This window comes from Crocuta crocuta, unplaced genomic scaffold (assembly GCF_008692635.1).
Source record: "Crocuta crocuta isolate KB4526 unplaced genomic scaffold, BGI_CrCroc_1.0 scaffold229, whole genome shotgun sequence".
Taxonomy (NCBI): domain Eukaryota; kingdom Metazoa; phylum Chordata; class Mammalia; order Carnivora; family Hyaenidae; genus Crocuta; species Crocuta crocuta.
Genome location: NW_027536464.1, coordinates 825,237 through 846,067, shown reverse-complemented (window position 1 = coordinate 846,067; position 20,831 = coordinate 825,237). Strand labels below are relative to the sequence as shown.

The following is a 20,831-nucleotide window of genomic DNA, read 5'->3' as shown; positions in this document are numbered from 1 at the left end:
ATGCCGGTATGGGGATTAATTAAGTTGGAGTTTGGGCTTCAAAAAACTATGAGTTCCAGATTTTCAAACGTAATAAAGAAGACCATCCAATCATTACTACAAGTGACAATATTTGAAATGTAAAACAAGTTTTCAGTATTTAAAAGAAATTCTTTTAACTCAATTCCTTTAACTCTGACTCTATGAAAGGTGTGATGGTGCTAGCTATATCTGTTTATTAAAAGAACAATGTGCCTTTTGAATGTATAAGTTTGGTCAGGGAGAATCAGATATTCACACCAGATAGTACAGTTTGAGTCTTACTGATAAGACTGTCACTCCAGTTTGTAGTAGAAATCCCTTACAAATGTGATAAGAAAGTGTAGGTGAGGTTGCGGCTCAGAGAGAGCATTTGTCTTTCAAAATCATGAAGGTACCTTTCTTTCAAAGAGTAATAGTCTCAACATGGTACGCTCTCAATAACAACAAACCCAGGACTCCAATCACAGTTCATAGTTTTCTCTACTATTCTTTTAAGTGCCCTCCCATGAAACCTGAATCATAAATTAACTGTAAACAACACTTTCCAAGGGACACAAGGAGTGGAGAATTGGATGCATGGGAAATTGAAAAGCAAGAAAGTCTAATCTTGTTTTAAGAAAAGGTTGGTAGAGTTGGGGTGCATATACATATGTGTGGGGACTCCATGCTGACGTTTTCTTAGTGGCTGACTTTTTTCTTTCTTCCTCCAACAATGCAGAAGATGATGGCAATTTATAAAATAGTTTTCAGTTTTACTCTCTGTTAGGCAGCATGATTGTCTCGAGGAGAAGAAAAATAACAGTTTGTTCTTATTCCCCAAAGAAAGCTTGCACACATAGAAGAGGTAGCGCCCTTGGGGTGCTGGTCATCCACAAGGGTTCTAGCTCTGAGGCTCTTTGTTGCCCCTTGGAGGTCAGTTGGTAGAAAGTCTCTTGCCCACTGCTTGCCCTGCTCAGCCTCTAGGAGGGAGCTTAACATGGAGCTTTAAAACAGTAATTTTCTGGGGCGCCTGGGTGGCTTAGTTGGTTAAGCGCCTGACTTTCGCTCAGGTCATGATCTTGCGGTTCGTGGGTTCGAGCCCCGTGTCGGGCTGTGTGCTGACTGCCAGCTCAGAGCCTGGAGCCTGTTTCAGAGTCTGTGACTCCCTCCCCTGCTCATGCTGTCTCTCTCTCTCTCCTAGAAATAAATAAAACATTAAAAAATTTAAAAAAAAAAAACAGTAATTTTCTGGGGCACCTGGGTGGCTTAGTTGGTTAAGCGTCCGGCTTTCGCTTAGGTCATGATCTCGCGGATCATGGGTTTGAGCTCCGCGTCGGGCTCTGTGCTGACTGCCAGCTCAGAGCCTGGAGCCTATTTCAGAGTCTGTATCTCCCTCTCTCTCTGACCCTCCCCTGCTCACGCTGTCTCTCTCTCTCTCTCTCTCCTAGAAATAAGTAAAAATAAAAAAATAAAAAAAAACACCAAAAAAACAGTAGTTTTCCCAGAACAAACCCTCGAATAACAACAAACTCATGACTCTGTCAGAGTTCACAGCTGTTAGTTGGTAGGGTGAAAGCCCCATTTTGAACTCAGGAGGCATAACAACTAAATGCAAGGTTATGGGCAATTTGGATCATGCAAATACTCCCTATCCCTTATCTTAGAAAATCAAAGACATTGTTAAGATGGGTTGAATATTAGGATGATACTTAGGAGTTCCTAATTTTGTTAGGCTTTGGTCATATAACATGGTTTTGTAAGCAAGTATCCCTTTTTAAGGAAATGCTTACCACAAGATGTAGGGCTGGAATGATAAGATGCTTGATATTTACTTTAAAATACTCAAGGAAAGAAAAGAATATTTTTTTCAACATTCATTTTTGAGATGGAGAGAGACAGAGCATTGAGCAGGGGAGAGGCAGAGAGAGAGGTAGACACAGAATCTGAAGTAGGATCCAGAGTCTGAGCTGTCAGCACAGTGCCCAGTGCGGGGCCTAAACCCACAAACTGTGAGATGATGACCTGAGCTGAAGTCGGATGCTTAACCGACTCAGCCACCCAGGTGGCTTAGAAAGAAAAGGATATATGAAGCATAATGCAAAATCTTGATAAGTGTTGAGTTTGGGCATTGGGTAAATGGAGATTCCTGATACTGTACTATTTTCTTGATTTTTGTGTATATTTGTATATATAATAGGAAATTCCCAAGTTGCCACTTACTAACCTATGACCCTGGGCTAATCGCTGAACCCCTTTGTGTTCTGGTTTCCTCATCAACAAAGCTGAGGTAGTAAGAATTCCTCCTTGGCAGACGTACTGTGGGATTGAATGGGCTGCTGCAGGATCACTGCTCAGCCCAGGGCCCGCCAACAGAGCAGCCACTCAATAATTATAGATTATCATTTGTATTATGTACGGATGCAGGGTCAGGAAATTATTTTTCCTATCACTACACTCACACTGCTGGTTTATTTGAGCTTCCTGTTTGATCCCAAGTCAACCTTGCCTTATATTAGGAAACGTGACAATATACACAAGCAAACGCTGAAGCTAATGCCTAATTTGAATTGAACATGGGTCTAATGACACATGTACTTCAGATGACAGAAGTCACTGAGACTTATTAAGTGATAAGGGCTGAGAGAAGAAAATTTTGGAAGGAAAATATACCACAAACAATGTTTGCTGGTTAACACACTTTATATTTAACAAAATAATTTTTTAATAATATAGTCTTTTACACATCAAATATTGTTGCTAGAATCCCCTTTTTACAGTTTAGTGTTTAGTTGTTTTTTTTTCTCACTAGTTTTCAGGCACACCATTTTTCAAAGATTTTAGAAACTGAATCGTTTTTAACAGGCATCAGCTGACAAACAGGATGTTGATCCCTTATTTAAACAAAGTTGTAGTTAAAGCCAAGAACCAAAGGAGGAGGAGGAGAGGAATAGGGGACAGTGGGACTGCAAACAAAGCCTTCAAAAGTAAATAAATAAACAACAAACAAACAGATGAGACCAGAACTCTGTGGTTCAGAGTTTGGAAAGAATTTCTCAATGACCTGGATAGAAGGAAGTTGTAAAATGTTTATCGGTTTGTGAGAAATTCTGTCACAGTATAGGTTCATCTCTCCCTAAAGGGAGAAAAATGTCAGTGCTACAAAGTCTTAAAGGAAACAGCTTGTAGTGAAACTCAGAGGAAAAAGAAAATCCAACAGTAAAAGAAACCCCTCTCTCTGGCTGGTAACAGGCCACGGAGCAGCCTTCATTCTGCAAATGCTCTGAAAAGAGCTGCTTGATGGATATTACACTCCATTCTAGCAAGTTCTTGCTGCAACTATCACTGTGCCAAGACTTTGATGCAAATTGTCTGAACCCTGGCTCCCTAGTTGCACTCTGTGTTCTAAAAAGGACATAGTAACTCCTTAATAATAGATAGAGTACTATGCTACATGGCTCTATTAATGATATTTTCTGGGTTTCAAACCTTTTTCCTGCCATTTATTATTATTATTTCTTTCTAAGAGTGTGGATTTTTGAAGCTGGCACCAGGCAACCTCAGGGCAAAGAAAGCTTGATAGTACATCTCTGTCTAGACACAAGCTGAAGTATGGAATGCCTTTACTTTGGAGTGCAGGAATAAATCATGCAGAATTGTTCATGAATGATTCATGACTGTCTATATGATGTATCCATGGTGGCAACAAAAGGTACCAACCTTGCTGCAAATTGGTGTTCTAAGGGAACACGGCTTGATGTTCTTCCTCAGATGGTGCCGGCATGGCTGTTTGTATCATACACAAGCACAGTGTACGTGAGAGATGTCAGGTCCAACTCATCAATGTTAATTTTGGAAATGACAGTTCTTTCTTGATGACTGGAGGTGCTTCCAGGGAGGAGAAGCTGGTCATTTTAAATGAAAACCCAGTTGATGAGACTAAAGAATTATGTCCTGAGGGTGGATCTATGGACCTATAGAAGCCTCACTCCATTTGGAGGAGACTCACCTCTCTCTGCCTTGGGGTTGCTGGTAGTAGCACATGTCCCAAAGGGCTTAGAGGCTCACCAAAGCCACAGGCTCAGCCAGAGTCTGCTTGGTGTGCCGCCCTGGCGGAAACCATGCTGTACTGATTATTCTAAACCTCTGATTCTCAACCAGGTAAAATACTGTCCCTTCTTCACTCTTTGTAGACATTTACCAATGCCTGGAGACCATCTGTTGTTACAACAAGGGTGTTTGCTATTGGTATTTAGTAGAGAGAGGCCAAAGATGTTGCAAAACATCCTTAAAATGCACAGGACAGCCCCCAGCAACAGCAAACTGTCTGGCCCACAATGTCAACAGAGTTAAACTTCAGAAACCTTGTGTTAGAATGTGACACTGTGTGAGGGCTGTGGCAAAGCCCAGGCTGGGGTGGGAGTGGAAAAGGAAAGAACACTGGTGATGAAGACAACTTTAAAGTTTCCTCAAGGACCCTGCCAGATCCATGCCAGGTTTTTCAAGACAGGAGAGTGGAATAAGCAACTAACTATGCCATGTAGTTTCAGAATCCCCAAATTTATGCTTGACTTGAGGTGGCATCAGATACCCTGTGTATTTTATTTTTTCTGTTACTATACGAGCAGCATTACCAGGGCAACCTTGAGCCTCTTCAAAGGTTCACTTTAATTGTTCAGTATCTAATATATACATTTTAAAAAATGTTCAACAAATGGAATTGTATTGTGCAAGACTCACTCTACCCTAATCTTTAATTTAAATCAGCACTTGAGGTGGAAAGAGTGTCCTGAATCTGTGTTTTAGACATAGGGCTGAGTGGTCATTACGAAAACATGGCAAACACAGTCCTAAACCATAAAAACTGCCTGTGGGTACTACTGGCTTTCAGCCAAATCTGAACTAAAATGCCAGGAGTGTTCAGAAGGATTCAGATTCACAGTGGGTCTACTCACTCTGGTTCTGGTATTTCTAGGGCCAGGTGACAGAGTGGGTTTAGAGTGTATTGAGTTACAAACTGAACTGAGATTCAGCATCATGAGAATGTCTGGTGATTAATGCTACAATTCTTAATTCTTGGCTCCTTTTGGATTCTTAAGTCAAGCTCATGATGTTCTTCCCATATTAGTTTTTGATTGGCAGTTTCAAGGTTTTTTGTCGGAAATGTGTTGTGTGTAAGAACTGTGATCCCCCACATATGGCACCAAGCATCAGCTCCCTGCCCTGCCCAAGCAGTGGATCCGTCTGTACCCACCTCTCTTTTCTGAGCCTCAAGGGCATGTTCCACCCGATGCGAGGGATTGGTTGGATGCTTTTATGTCTTCCTGGTCAGGAAGGGTCCTCACCCCTGATATTCCTTTACTAAAGCTAATGTGACACAACTCAAAACTTAACTGTGCAGTCAAATCTGGCCCCTTAGGCTCTAAATATGAAAAAGAAATACTACAAGAGAAAAATGCCATGTGGGATGTACAGAAGAGTAAACATGAAGTTAATCGGCGGACGGCTAGCTGGCTGGCTAGAGGTGTCACCAGAACGGGAGCCTGTACGAGGCTGTTTCTTCCTTTTTGTTTCAGAAATCCAGTCATCAAGTCACCATCAAGCATGGATAATTACAAAAGCGATTTAGATAGCTATATACTCTATATATCTTATATAGCAAGAGAGAAAGAGAGAAATTTCCTCTTAGTAAAATATTCACTTTTGTCAACCCTAAAAGGTTTTGCTGGTGACCCTGTTGTAGCTGGCAGGAGTTTGTTTGTTTGTTTTGTTTTGTTTCAAACATGTGCAGTGTGGAAGCCATAGCATCCTCTCCTAAGAACTCCTCATCGGTTGGGAATTTGTTCTACACAGTCTGCTTGCCTTGGCATTCACGTTTTGAACACTGAGCAGGCTTCCACCAGTCCCCGTTGTGACAGTGACAGATGTTACATTCATCCACTTTCACTTCAATGCCAGCCGGGATTATTGTAGTTCCTGCAAAGCAGTTTGGACCTGGAACACACATAGATGTTGATTAGTTGATTAAATCTGAGTGGCTCCCGTTTTCTCTTCCCAACCCCCGTCAAAAAGCCAAACCCAAAGCCACGAATGAGTAGGCCAGACTACACTTCATAGTTTATTATTTAGGTACTTTCTAGCCGTTTCCTTTAAATGCAACTTTCAACCTCTATGCTTTTGTAAACAGCTCATATTCCCCATGTGTATTTAAAAAACAACAACAAAGATCCAGTGCTCAACAAATTCTTACCGTCTGTTACTGAGTGCTGCAGTTTTCTAAAGTATGATTCTATGGATAAAACTTTAGTTGCGTTATGCTCTGGGGTCTCAATGCTGCAGAAGCAACCCCTGAGACTCCAGTGTCCTGCTTCAGATGATGGTACCCTGTGGCCTGCCCTCTCACTTCCAATGAACTCATTCATTGAGTTCATTGGCTTCAGTACTCACTGGCTTCAGTACCTCCCCAAAGTCCAGTTCCTGGAATCCCCAGCTCATTTCTTGATAACAATAAATAATTCATGACCAGATGATTTATTCATGTCCCAAACAACCTTTGTTAGAGGTTCATTTGATTTTTATAAATGGAGCTCCTTTAATCTGCTGTTTTTTTCAAGAATGACCCAAATGGTTGGCTTTTGAAAGTCAGCAGAAATTTTATTTTACTTTTTCAGATTCAGAAAAGCCTTCCTGAAAATGTCACCTGCTTAGTAGAGATGGATGTTTTAAAAATCGACCAGTCTTAATTTTTTACTTATTTTTCTCTTCTTTCCCTTACTTTCCCTTTCTTCCTAAGGTACAAATGCCCGTATTCAGTACCGGTGATAGTATTTTTCAAAGTCAAATGGAATAAAAATTGCTTCCCAAGATGCAATGGGTATTATAGTGGGGTAGTGCAACTTGCTGTTTCTTTGAAAAAAATTTGGTGTAAGTTTTCCAAGTACATATTTAGATAGAGGGAGTTGTGTCTACTCATGATTTATCAACCTGGCATTACTGGCCACTTTCCATAACCACTGCAAAGTAACATACATCGATATCAGTACTCTCACTTTCTTACTGCTTGGTAAGAATTTACAAGATTATCTTTACCACCAAATAAATGAAATCATGGGTGATTTGTCATACCATGTCATAATTGAAATCTTTTATAAAAATGGTAGCTATGAAGTTACCATGTATCTATGTCAACACAAATCTATTTAATACGCTATGGCTTTAATCGTCCATTGGTTTAGAGCTCCCAAACTTCAGTTGTACATACATTTGCCAGTGGCCTTTGTGTACCTGTGCCTTTCCTTCACTCTTGGACAAACACCTGAGGCACATGTCTGTGCATCGTTCTCATGGAGAACCGACCAGCAAGAGTAAGAGGGATATAATGGATCATCAGTTGGGAGTTAAACAGTTAGCAAACCATCACCCATGACAGTGCTTCTTGCTATGATTCTGTGGTTATAAGTTCATGGCCATCCTAACTGCTGCTGATTTAAGGATCACTTACTGTTTTAGGATTTAACTCATTGTTTGATGATAGACCGAACTGTCTTTGAGGCTACACTTCCCATGGGAAAATTCCACATGAAATTGTTAATTTATTTTGGACCCAGAAGAGAGGGAATCTGCAGAGAACTTGGCCTGGAGGCTTTTTCAGAATGTAGTTGGTTGTCTCATGGCTATTGTTGACAGACCTCTCTCAGCCTGGCCAGTTCTAGGCCAGCCAGGATGGGGGCACAGCGAAACTAGCTTCAGTAATCAAACATGATTACTGCTACCACCTGTTTTCCTGCAACCACCCCTGGGGAAGTAGTGGTTTTTCTCTCTACCTTCCCACTGCTAATCAACTCTTCTCACCCAATTGTATACTTCTAACTTTTCCAGATGGGGAAGGAAAAATAGTTTTGTTTATTTCCTAATCCCTGAAACAGGCAGAGTATGATCTAGTAAAGAGTTTTTTCAGTTTCTTGAGGGGATTTGGAAACTTATCAGTAGATTCTTGAGAGAGAGAGCGCAAGAGAGAGTGAGAGTGAGCTTAGGCATTCTATTGGCTCACAGGGGGAAGGTTCATCTCAATGGCACAATAAGAGCAAAGAGCAGGGAAGGATTTTTGTGAGAAGATTTCTGACAAGTCACTGTGCATGTCTTGAAGAGATATTTTACTAGAGTTCTGGTTTTCCTATCCGCTCCTTTCTGCATGTGTTGGTGTCACACTATGATCAGTGTGTATTTGATCAGCCTCTCGACATCATTTCTTAATAGCCCCTTAGAATTTGCTGCTTCCTCAGCTCAAAAAATATTAATTTATAGTGATGGACAGAATGCAAAGAAAGATCCTTTGCACTTTGCCAGGACTGAACAAAATCACTGCCTATAAATAACATAACCACCTTGATGGTCGACTTGATGGCCAGAGGTATTTTACAGAATTAAAAATTCCTGTTTGATCTCATTAACAATGATTTTATTAGCATGCTTCTGAGAACTTTCAGTGTAACTAAAGCCTCAAGTGTGTGGTTAATAGTCTTACCTGCTTAAAAGTAATTTAGGTAATTGTGAAGCAGAATGACTGGCACTATTTAGAAACTTCTGGTTTTGTCCCTTTCTCCTTAATACCAGTGACAGCAAATGTTTCTTGGCTTTAAGCATATGATTGTCCTGTATGGGTTCCTTACATAAGAAATGTATCTTTCTATTTATTCTCTTTATTTCGGGGGGAGGGTGCTTTCTTTCTTTCTTGGTTTATGTGGAAGAATAAGTTTCTTAGGAGAGTAAACTCAATGGCAAAAGCTACATATTTAGTGCAGAAGACTTGGAGAGATTCCAGAGGTAAGCAGAGAAAATGATTAAACCGAAGGTTGGCAGGTAGAACCTGTGAGTAAAGATTAAAGGGATTGGAATTATTTAATCTCAAAAGAGAAGACAGAGGAATAAATCAATAACTCTCTGGGAATTAAGGCTTATTACATGAAAAGGGGTTTCCCAACTGTTCTTTCCTTTTTCAGACACCTACAATAAGAGGAGATGGAGATGAATTGATTCTCAAAGAATTGGAAACACACACACACACACACACACACACACACACAGGAATTGCTCAGAGAACTGAGAACCTAGTTGTCAACTGTGTGGTGAGATCTTTAAGAACACAGGAGTTATCATGTGTCAGATAGGTTTGAAACTGTCAGCTCCTTAAAAACAGGAACTGAAGGGGCACCTGGGTGGCTGAGTCAATTAAGTGTCCAATTTCAGCAGCTCAGATCATGGTCTCATGGTTCTTGAGTTCGAGCCCCACAATAGGCTCTGCATTAATAGTTCAGAGCCTGCTTGGGATTCTCTCTCTCTCCCCCCCCCTCAGCCCCTCCACACTCATACTTTGTCTCCAAATAAATACAATAAACTTAAAAAAATAGGAACTGAATGAATACTTGTCATTTCTTGTGGTCAGGCTTCATGTTGTGTTTGGCGCGTATTCAAAACTCAGTATATCTTTATTTAACTAAATAGTATGAACTATCTAGTTAGATGATGGAAGCAAAGTTATTTTCTGAACTAATATATCAGACCTTACATATATATCAATCTTTGCCCTAGTAATATTAGTATAGAGATCTTTGTCAATAAATGGTAAGACATAGTGATAATTTCTTGAGCACTTCATACCAGGAGTTTGTGCCATTTAATTATTTCAATAAGCCATGTTAAGGTGCACATTCTCACCCTAAGTCATATAAACCATGTAAGGTGTGTTATCTTTGAGCCTCAGAGATAGAAAATAACTTGGCTGAATTCACATATCTAAAATGTGGCATCAAAGGGATATGAACTTACATTTCTCTGATTTATAGAATTCTTTTAATTGCCCACAAAAACAGGCAAATATCTAGGAGTACATTGCTGGGTTCCAGTAACCCATATCCTAAGCTTTTGATCAGAATTCAGAAGTCCAGTTGGTTTTAGTATTGAGGATGCATGCTCTGAGGTAAGAAGCTTGATGGTTAAAAATAAGTGAGACTGTCTTTCTATAGACATTCATCAGATTTATTGGTTTTATATTATGTAATCTAATACTTTCCAGAAAACACAAGTTAACAACTAAAAGAAATTTTCCATGAACAAGATGCTTGAGGAGTGAAGCTTTGGTTTTCCTTTGGGCAGCGGTGAAATTCCCACTGGTACTAGAAGTAGACCACATAAGAAACAGAATGAAAGTGGACTATGACTTAGGAGTCCTGGTTCAAATTGTGGTTCTATGATTGATTATCTATGTGACCTTAGGCAAGCACTGTGTAACCCAAATACTAATGGGGCCTCATATGGTTTAGTCTCAGAAAGGATTCATATTTTTGTAAATGGATTAAAATTGGCAATGAAATTCAAAAATTTACTAGGAGCTGGACCAGGGATGGAAGAAGGGAAAGCAGGCTAGGGATACTTCTACATGTAAAAGATCTTCCATGAAGCATAATTTTCTTTATTATTCTGTACTTCATTAAATACTTAATTTGCACACTTATACAATAAAAACTTTGGCAAACGTTTTCTTTTCCACAGTAGAAATTATTCAAAAGAAATCTTAAGGGAGACCATGCTCTAGTGCTCTGGTAAGGTGCATAGGGTGTTTGCCTCTCTGTCTTTCCAGCAGAACTTTTCCCCCCCATCTTCCCATTTCAGCTTTGCAGAGATGCCTTATGAGGCATCTGTGTAGAGTGATTTCATACAGCTTCAATAATCTAAGAAGTCAGGAAAAAATAGATGCTGCTATATTTGTGGTTGTAAGAACTGAGCAGATTTGCTCCACCACTAAAGTTCTCCTTCTTGCTAAGCTCTGAGATTTCCTGCATAAAAGGGTACATAGAAACTATATAGAAAAGGAAGTCTATTGCTGCTCTGATTGCACCTTCTGCAGATCCATGCTTGCTTATAATGCTAAATGTCACATTGATTACATGGAGGAACAAATACATAACCTGAAATAAGGTTCTAAAGAAGAAGATCACAGAACTGTGGAAGGTTGTAACAGAGAACTTGGTCTATGGGTGCATGGGAAGATTTGGTTTGGGTTGAGTTATAGAGAGAGTCTGATTCAATGAAGAAGCAGAAAAAGCTGTGAGGTTAGAGTGATGTGTGTAGTAAGATGTGGCTAGGGAGACAGTTGTGTGCTGGAGCTGGTGGTTCATATTGGCTTGCAAGAGCCAATTGTTAAGTATTCAGTAATTTTATAATCTAATTCACATTATTTTGGCAATAGGAAGCCAATGAAGTATTTTAAGTAGAGGTGTGTGTATGTGCATGCTTGTGCATGTATATGTACATAATCATGAAGTAAAGACATTCTTCAATAAAACTGCACCAGTGTCATTGTATGATTGGTCCATAGGGCACCCATTGTTAGAGTAGACATGATATGTCTTGATGGAGGCAGCCAACAAACAGACAAAGAGTAAACAAGCAGCCAAAGAGTAAAATGTTCACAGGCCCTGGCACTGGGTAACAGTAAAAGCACATTACTTTCTCCTTTGCTTTGGGGTGTTAAAAATCTTTATTAAGATGCTGGAATTATATTAAATCAGTGTCAGCAATTAACACATTGGCTTAAGTGCATTGATCATATTATCCCTATACAAAGTAAGGTCCTAAGGGAAAATGCTCCAGNGGGGGGGGGAGGGGAGAAGGAGTGGAAAGGAGGGGTAACTTCTAGTAGGACAGCTTAGTTACAAGTCCATGTGGGGACCAGGATTACATGCAATCTGATGGAGACAGTGGGCTCTTTGGGGGAAGAGGAGGATCCCATCTGTCAAGCAACAAAACCATTTCTAGATAATTTAAACTTCAAATGCACTAATTAGAGGGAGCTGTATATAGAGAATATCCAGAACACCAAAAAGAATGAAGCTTGGAGGTAATACAATCAGGATCAAGGGCCAAACTCATGCTACAGATTTGACCGAGTAAAAACACACGTTGGGTGCAGATATAGTAGCTTGCTCTCTCAGTATCTCCAGGGCTCTGGATGCTGCTAGAAGCATCACCACAGCTGCCAGAAGGAAGACCGTGGTCCCACACTTGAAATTACTAGCTTACAGTTCGAAGTCTGCAGCAGGTAAGCCTGGAGATAGAGCTTAGTCAAGTGCCTGTCCCTTAGCGGCAAAGGAAGCTGAAACAAAAACATCCACGGGAGTTGTAGCTTCTCTAGGGAGAAGTGGACTTCCTGTATGTATAGAGGATTCCCCAGTCATTGGAAAGAGGCAGTTGTTCATTTCTGATGCTAAGATGGATGAGGAGAGGTAGGTCAATGAGCGCAAACTTCACCTGTTTCAAGTTTGTTTGTCTGTTTGTTTCTGGGCTGGCTGCCAGTATGCTTGTCTAACATCAGAACACTAAATATTCAGAACAAGATTGCTCTAACGATGAGTGATACAGTTGTTAATAAGACAAAGTTTCTGCCTTCAGGGAGTTGATATTCAAGTAGGCTGAATTGGACACAAAGCACAGAAACAAACATGGCCATTTCCCATCATGCCCTGAAGAAAGTAAACAAGACCAGTTGAGGGCCAGACCAAGAGTGGGAAAATCCTTTATAGTTTACAGAGTGTGCTTATATATGTTTTATTTCATATTCACCCTAAGGCTGTAAGGTGGTTATCACTGCACAGGTGAGGGAAGTAAAGCTCAGAGATTAAGGGACTTGATAATGGGCAGAGAACACATGGCAGGAGAGCTTACATTTCAGCTCTCCTATTCTGACCCCTGATTGACTGCTTTCCTTAAGGAGAGTCTTTGTTTATGTTTACTGTTATTTCCGCTAGTGTCAGTCATAATCAGACGCTCTCTGTTCCTGACTTCCAGGAGTTAACACTTTTTGGCTTCTTAAGAATTTTCCTGAATGACCTTATTTCTTCCCCACATGAACTACCATTTTGTTGTTGTTGTTTTTTAATAAGAGAGACAAGGAAGCATAGAAAGGTTGCAAGTGACTTCAAGAAAGGCACACAGCTAGTAAGGGATGGAGCTGGGATACACAGCCACGTTGCCATGTTCCAACCCAGAAGTGAATCTTTTCTGTGAGCTGCTTTTCACTTCCTCCAAGTTTTAATCACACGTGGGATGTTGTGGGATGTATTAGAGGGGAAAGGCTAGGGTATTTAAATTCCTGTTTCTTGAGAAGGGGGGGGCGCGGTAGGGAAGGATAGAGAGAGAAAGAGAGACAGGTAGGTGTGTGTGTGTGTGTGTGTGTGTGTGTGTGTGTGTTTAGGTAAGGGGGTGAATAGGCAAAAGGGTGAATGTAAAGGGGAGGATCTGGCTATGAAATAACCACATGGAGCAGAGAAGTGGGCCCCTCCAGCAGCTTTATACAACCTCTTCTTCATAACCACAAAGTGGGAATTGCTCCCTAGAAGCAGATCTGGCTGAGAAGACAGCATGGTTCTAGCGATCATCTTGGAGGGCAGCCAGCCTGGCACTGAGATGTCTCAGTAGGAGATGCCCTGTTCTTGTTGCTTGTCGACCCAGATCCACTTTACAGCCAAGCCTCTTCCTTCCCAGTGACTACGAAAACCAAGCTGCTCATGACTACTTTATAAATGCTTCCAGATTATAAATTGGTATGGTGTCCCTGAAAATCCTTTTTCTGACAACAACTTCATATTGCTTAATAGTCCCCTTTTGAGTATTGAAATTTCTGGCCTTGATTTGAAAATTTATTATTGACACTTGGTGTCTTTTAGAAATTGGTTGTAAATGATCTTCCTGCTGCATAAATGAGGCAGATCCCTATTGTGTAAGGCTATAAACATCCTATATTTATTTGGCAGGGCATCTAAATCATTGTTTCAGCAAATACTAGGCTTGCAGGCCTCAGTCTGGGGGTACAATTGGATTGGATTATGTTCTTCCTTTCAACTGATTTTAATTCTCTGCTTCATGAAGTCTGATAGATGTTGTTATGCTACGGAAAAGCAAATAGGCTTTCTGATCAGGTACACCCATTTCCAACTATTAAAATCTTGGAGAAAATGTTTGTAAAAAAAAAATCAGTAATGAGAGCCCATAGCAGTTAAGATTTAAGTGACTGAAACCTCCCCAGTAACATGTCCCAGTGGTCTCGTCAGGTCTGGACAGACAGAAGTTACTGAAGGGAACTTCCAGCCCAGAGAATCCAGGCCCTTCTCAGCCTGCTTTTCATCACCCATCCCTACATTACCTCACAACCATTTTATTAAACCTCAGAACAAAAAGCTTCCTCAGATTAAGGTGGCAAGATTGAGGAAAGATTGTTTTCTCCGAGGCTGCCCTAGAGGTGCCTGTTAATCATTTTATTTGAAAATTCAATATTGCTGAACTCCCACACAAATTTCAGTATGAGAGCTCCAGAGAGTTTTCTGGCCCTTAAGTATGTAAGATTTATAGGCTTGGGCTCCAATTAAGTAAAATGCAAGGTGCAGAGTGGAGAGAGGAAGGACATGGTCAGGCTACACAATAGGGATAAAGGTTGACTGCTCTTTCTCTAATTTCAGAAAAATCTGCAGGCTGAGAGAATCAGAAGCAGTTCACATTCTGCATTAGTGGGACACATATGTCCTGTGTCACCTTCATAAGGATGTATGGTTAGAACATGGTTTAATTTGCTGTTATACAGAACACTTTATCGGCTCGTTTTTAGCTTCAAATGATAAAATAATCCTACCCAGTTTTCCAAGCTACAATAAGACTCCCTCCCCTTGTGAGAGCTTTCAGTGGTTTTCAGGTCACTTTCATATTTTTCTCTCCACAATCCTAAAGTTAGGAAGAAGAGGTATTACTGTACCCATTTTATAGCAGAGGGCACTGAGTTTCAAGGAGAGAGGGGATGAGGTGATTTACTATGAATTTACTAGGTGAGGAGATTAGGATTCTGGAGGCATACCCTCTATGTTTCAACCATGTTTCTGCCATTTACTAGAGATATCATCTCAGTGTTCCCAGCTGTAAAATGGAAATAATATTTAAATAAGAATACCTACCTTGCAGAGATTTTAAAAAAGCAAATGAATTAATACATTAAAAGACTTAGAGCAGGTGCCTGTCACATATGAACCTGCAGTAAATGCTAATTGTTGCTATTTATCATTCTGACTATTATTATTATCTGAATCACAATATAGGCTACTTTGGGCAGGATATGGATTCTAGGCTCTTTGATTTCTAGTCTAATTTAAAAAAATAAGAACATTGGTGACAAAATTAATCTTATTAATGCCAATTAATATTTTTTCACAAGGTAAATAAGCATATAACAGTAAAATCATTTCTATGTGGGTTTTCTTCAGACTTGTTGACTATTTTCCGGGAAGCTAGGCAGGTGAAAAGAACACGTATAAGGAGCATCACTGGGAAGAATTAAAGGGAGATCTATTAGACTGAACCAGCTGTTAACTGTGGAAGGATTCATTAGAAAAATTACTTAAAATGGTTTGTTTTGTCAATTAATGATGACTGGTTTTGCTTGTTAGAAATGCCCAGATATGGTGGGAGAAAGTCTAAGTTAAAGGCTAACAAAGACTACAGTGTAAAAGGGAGAGTATATTTAAATATCTGAATTACCTTCCTGTTCACCCTTCCACCCAACTATCTATTGAGTCTTTGAAAGTATTTTTCTTGAAAACAAAAACAGGATGAGTTTAAATGGCCACCGATAAGGGACATGTTGAATAAATTATGTGTGCTTCTCCAATGCCTTCAGTACCCATTGAAAATAATGAATTAAAACATCCAGTTTCAATTGGAGAGATTTTCATGAGTTGTAACTGAATAAGAAAGAGATTATACAGAGATATGGGTACAATATCCTGTTTTAATAAAACAAATAGAGATATACTTCTGTTTGTATGCTTGTACAGAATTATAAGTAGGTAGAGGAAAGCTAAAGAAATATCAATACTAAATGATTAACATGGATTATCTTGCTGGAGAGAGGGATTGCTAATGGTGGGGAGAGGGAGATGAACAGGGCAGTGTCAGGAGAAAAGTACATCATGATATGTGCAAGTACATCATGGTTCTATGTATAAAACAGAGTTCTTACATTAGCATGCATTTTAAAATCAATGTGTACACTTGATGATGTAATGGTTCCTTTTATTAAATTGATAATGCATCAGACAATCAGGTCTATCAAGTGAGGAAATGTAGTGAATGTCATAAAAAGGACAGACCAAACAGGACTTTTAATATTCCTTTTCTTGAATCTAAAGCTTTATGGTTATGCTGTGTACTACAGTAGCCACTAGCCATGTCTGCCTATGAGACATTGGAACAGTCCCTAGTCCAAAATAAGATGTGCTGTAAGTGTAAGAAGTAAATGAGGCACCTGGATAGCTCAGTCTGTTGGATTTGGCTCAGGTCATGATCCCCAGGTCCTGGGATCCAGCCCTGCATAGGGCTCCATGCGGAGCGTGGAGCCTGCTTAAGATTCTCTTTTTCTTTCTCTCCTTCACTCTCCCCTTCCTCCCCCACTCATACATGCTCTCTCTCTCTCTCTCTAAAATAAAAATAATCCCTTCCCCCCAAAACCATGCAATAGCTCATTAATATTTTTTATGTCGATTACATGTTGGATGAAAATATTTGAGGTATATTTGGTTCAATAAAAGATATTATTTCGTCCCTGTTTTAGTTTTCTAAAGTGGCTAATTTAAAAAGTGTAATTAAAAATTGCTTAAATTTGAGATTAAATTTAGGACATTTAAAATTACACATGTGGGGGCGTCTGGGTGGCTCAGTCGGCTAAGTGTCTGACCTCAGCTCAGGTCATGATCTCATGGTTCGTGGGTTCGAGTCCTGTGTCAGGCTCTGTGCTGACAGCTAGCTCAGAGCCTGGAGCCTTCTTCAGATTCTGTATCTCCCTCTCTCTCTGATCCTCCCCTGCTCACGCTGCCTCTCTCTCTCTCTCTCAGAAACAAATAAAACATTTAAAACATTTTTTAAAATTATGACTTTCATATTTCTATCAGTAACAGCAACAGGGAATTAAGAAAGGATAAGGAGCTGTCCCTAATGGCCCAGAGGAAATCTTTATGTAATCTGGTAGGAAAGAATGCTGGGTTTTGTGGATAAGGGCATATCTTTAGGACGGATGCTCAGTGTGGGCCTTGATCGTCAGCATCACTGAGAATACCTTTGAAATGCAAATTCTCCGGACCCACTAGACACTGGCTGAATCAGAGCCTCTGGCTATGGACCTCACAATCTGTGCTTTCGCAAGCATTTCAGGTGATTCCAATGGAGACTGAAATTTGAGAACCATTACTTTAGGCTAAGGCAGAGCTTGGATAAGAAAGAACCTTACTTTTGAACACCAGGAAGATAGTACAGTTAGTCTTAGGTCTGGAAGATGTCTCAAAATAGACTGAGTTTATTCAAAGAACAATGAATTCATCATGCTACAACAACATAGGCTTTTAGCAATGGGGTCATTCCGGAGGAGAAATTCTGAGCAAGTAAATGGTGGTTAAATGGTTCAATTACTTTCAAGTTTCAGCATAGCCTCTGAGCTGTCATTATTGTGTTTCGTTGATAAGTGTGATTTTTACCCATATGACAGCTTTGAGAATCAAAGAGTCATGTGTGAAACTTGGCATTTAGAACCATTTTGGCTCCTTTAATGACCTCAGTTTCCAAAAAACAAGTTGGTTATTATTGAAAAGAAAATAGTATATATTTATCTCTGAGATAGAAACAGGTTAGAAAAGCTTGTATGACAGTTTGTCTAACTTTCATATAAAAATAGAAAATTTCTTTAAGCAACAAACTTTCTACTTCTGACAGCTAATTTAGTATCTTTGAAAACTGCCTCCTTCATTGATGAAAAAATTGAAAACCTATTTTTATTTCCTTAAAATAATATGCTTGAGTGAACACACTAAAATGGAAGCCACATCCTCACTGGGGAGAGGGACGTAAGACAATGGGTATGCTTACCAACAAAGTGGGCATCACCACACACACGCAGACACACATGCATGCAAATGTGCATGCATGCACGCACACACAAGCACACCACTTCATGATGGAGATAGAAAAAACTTTCCATTTTCATTCTCTATGTTCAAAGACATGAAATGCCTTGCAACTGGAAAAAAAAAAAAAAGGTGATGGGCAGATTATTTCATTGTTGGATTATATGACCAAAGATGCCCTACTGACATTTCCGTGATTTTCATAGTGATGTATTATTAGATATGCCATGGGTAATTTAAGTAACAAAATTACATTTTCCTTAATGTCCATCTAGATAGCGAATAAATGTGACACAAAAATGAAGACAAGATTGGTAAAAATAAATAGTCCACAAACTGTATAATGAGTCTAGGAATATTTTAGTCTGGAAATACAATGTCCTCTGGGCAAACGTATTTCCTTCCCATATGCCTATGGCAAAAGTAGATATTGAGTACAAATAAGGGGATAAAGTTTATGGAAAATAAAAGAATACACATACTAAGTGGATTTAATCTAGTCTAGAAGTCAGAGAAGGGTGCCTTCAGGAAATGATGGGTGATAATGGGAGGTAGGGACAAAGAAGCTCCTAAGTGCAATAACAGCTTGGCCCACAGGAAAGCATTTGAGACTCTGCAGAGTAGAGAGTCGGTGGAAGGTGGACTAAGGATAAAATAGAGGTATAGGTAGGAGGTAGTTCTTAGCGTTTTTTTTTTAAAATCTATATTTTGGATTTTGGATTGCATCTAAAGGGCAATCAAAACCATGACATCACCAGACTTACTTTTTAAATAGAATATACTGGCTTTAATGGAGATAATGAGTTGAGCAGAGGTGAGGGCCATATTGCAAAAAGTAGACCAATTTAGTCAATTCTTGAATTAGTCCAGGCAAAGATAATCATGGTGTAGACTAGGGCAGTGGCCCTGGAAATAGTAATGAGTGAGTTTGAACACTATGTAGGAGGTCCAATCAACATGATTTGGTGGTAGATCAAATATGTGAAATAAAGTAGAAGATGATTTAAGCAAGGTTATGGGACACTGATGAATGACTAGGATTTGGGGGAAGGAGAATGTAGTTAATGTCAGAAACATGAATTATGAATCATTTCAATGGAGATGAATAGCAGAACAGAACTGATTGAGCTGGGCAGAGAGAATTGGGAGTTTCTGGCAAATGAATGGTAATTGAAGCCAGGGGAGTAGGTGTGGTTTGCCTGGAGCTTAGTACAGCTCAACAAGAGAGCCTGGGACACCATTATCACTTAAGAAGCAGACAGAAGAGTTGGAACCAACCAGTGTGACTTAAGTCTTCAAAGAGGAAGGAGAAAAAGGAGTAGTATGTGGTATCAAAGAAACAAAGGAAAGGACATATTTCTGGTAGGATAGATGACAGAAGTGTCAAATGCTGTTGAGATGGCAACTGATATATGAACAGAGATATGTTTATTGGTGACTCCTAAGAGCCATTTCTGTGGAGTAGTGAAGGTAAATTCTAGGCTGACGAAAGCTGAGGAATGGGTGGGCAGTAAGGGGGGTATAGACATAAAGTCCAGTCAGTGCTGTATGAGGGCAAGGCTGAGGAGGAATATTTAAGGTGAAAGAGATAAATATGTTTAAATGCTGGTGGAAAAGAAATAGAGGGGTGAGGTTAAATATTAAAAAAAAAAGCAGTGTTGGCAGGATGGGGAGAATACTTGATAGAACAGAGTGTCTGAGAAAGCTAGAGAACGTGGAATTCTGTGTTCTTAGATGGCAGATGGGGAACCTCTTCCATCATAATAGGCAATAAGAGGCTTGAAGGGGTTTCTATCTGGTAATTTCTATTTCCTCTGGGAAGAAGGAGGGCACTAATCTGCTGAGTGGAGGGAGAAAGTGAGGAAAGGGAGGAGTTGCTGCAGGCTTTTGGGAGAATAAAGACGTTGACTGGGGAAACAATGAAATTATCGAACAGGTGTAGGTCCAGATGAGAATGGCGACCACACTTTGTAATGGTACCAATTTGTGCGATCATCTCCACGAGAACTCATCAATATTGAGAAAGAGTGCCCTAAGGAGGCAGTCATGATTTAATAGTCTGTCACCTTGGATGAGTCACTTATTCTCTCTGTGCTTCTGTTTCCTCATCTGTGACCTGGGAACAGTAAGAGTACCCACCTGATGGGATTGTTGTGATTATTACATGAGTTAATACACACAAACTATGGAGAATAGTCAGTATATTGTATGCACTCAGTAAGTGTTAGCTGTTCTCTAGCTTTGGGATTTTGGCTGGCTTGTGGTGACTGAAACAAAGGTATGGGAGATATTAACAAGAGGGTAGTTGAAACTGTAGACAAAGGACTTAAGTTGGAGAACAAAGGGAAGTAAAGCTTATTCCCCAAATAATTAGGTTATTTTATATTTACTGCAAGTCCTCCTGGTATGGATTCATGGCCTGAGATTACAGTATGCTAGGTGTGCTGACAGAATTACATATGGTGTTTATGGAAAATGAACATTATATGAGATTTATCATTTCAGGCCCTTTTCTATTTTTTTTTAATTTTTAATGTTTATTTTTTTAGAGAGAGAGAGAGGAGAAGAGCAGAGACAGAGGAAGACAGAATCTGAAGCAGGCTTCAGGCTCTGAGCTGTCAGCACAGAGGCTGACACAGGGCTTGCTCTCATGAACTGAGAGATCATGACCTGAGCCAAAGTCAGATGCTTAACCTATTTAGCCACCCAGGTGCCCCATTTCAGGTCCAATCTTATACTTTGGCTGTGGTATCCAATGCATAAAGAATTTATGTTAAAAAGATATTGTGTTGTTATTTATAAGAACTTTAGCTAGAAACATATTCTGTGTGTCACCATTTCATG

At 39.8% G+C, this 20,831-nt stretch overlaps 1 protein-coding gene across 1 annotated transcript in view; it reads right to left on the bottom strand.

Moving 5' to 3' along the window:
- Nucleotides 1-5,842: 5,842 nt before the first annotated feature.
- The window catches only part of VWC2L (von Willebrand factor C domain containing 2 like), a 147,525-nt gene continuing 132,536 nt past the window's right edge, over nucleotides 5,843-20,831 (bottom strand). Inside the window, exon 3 of the mRNA XM_077748526.1 lies at nucleotides 5,843-5,991. Within this exon, the coding sequence (XP_077604652.1) occupies nucleotides 5,843-5,991 (149 nt within the window). The remainder of the gene's footprint in view (nucleotides 5,992-20,831) is intronic.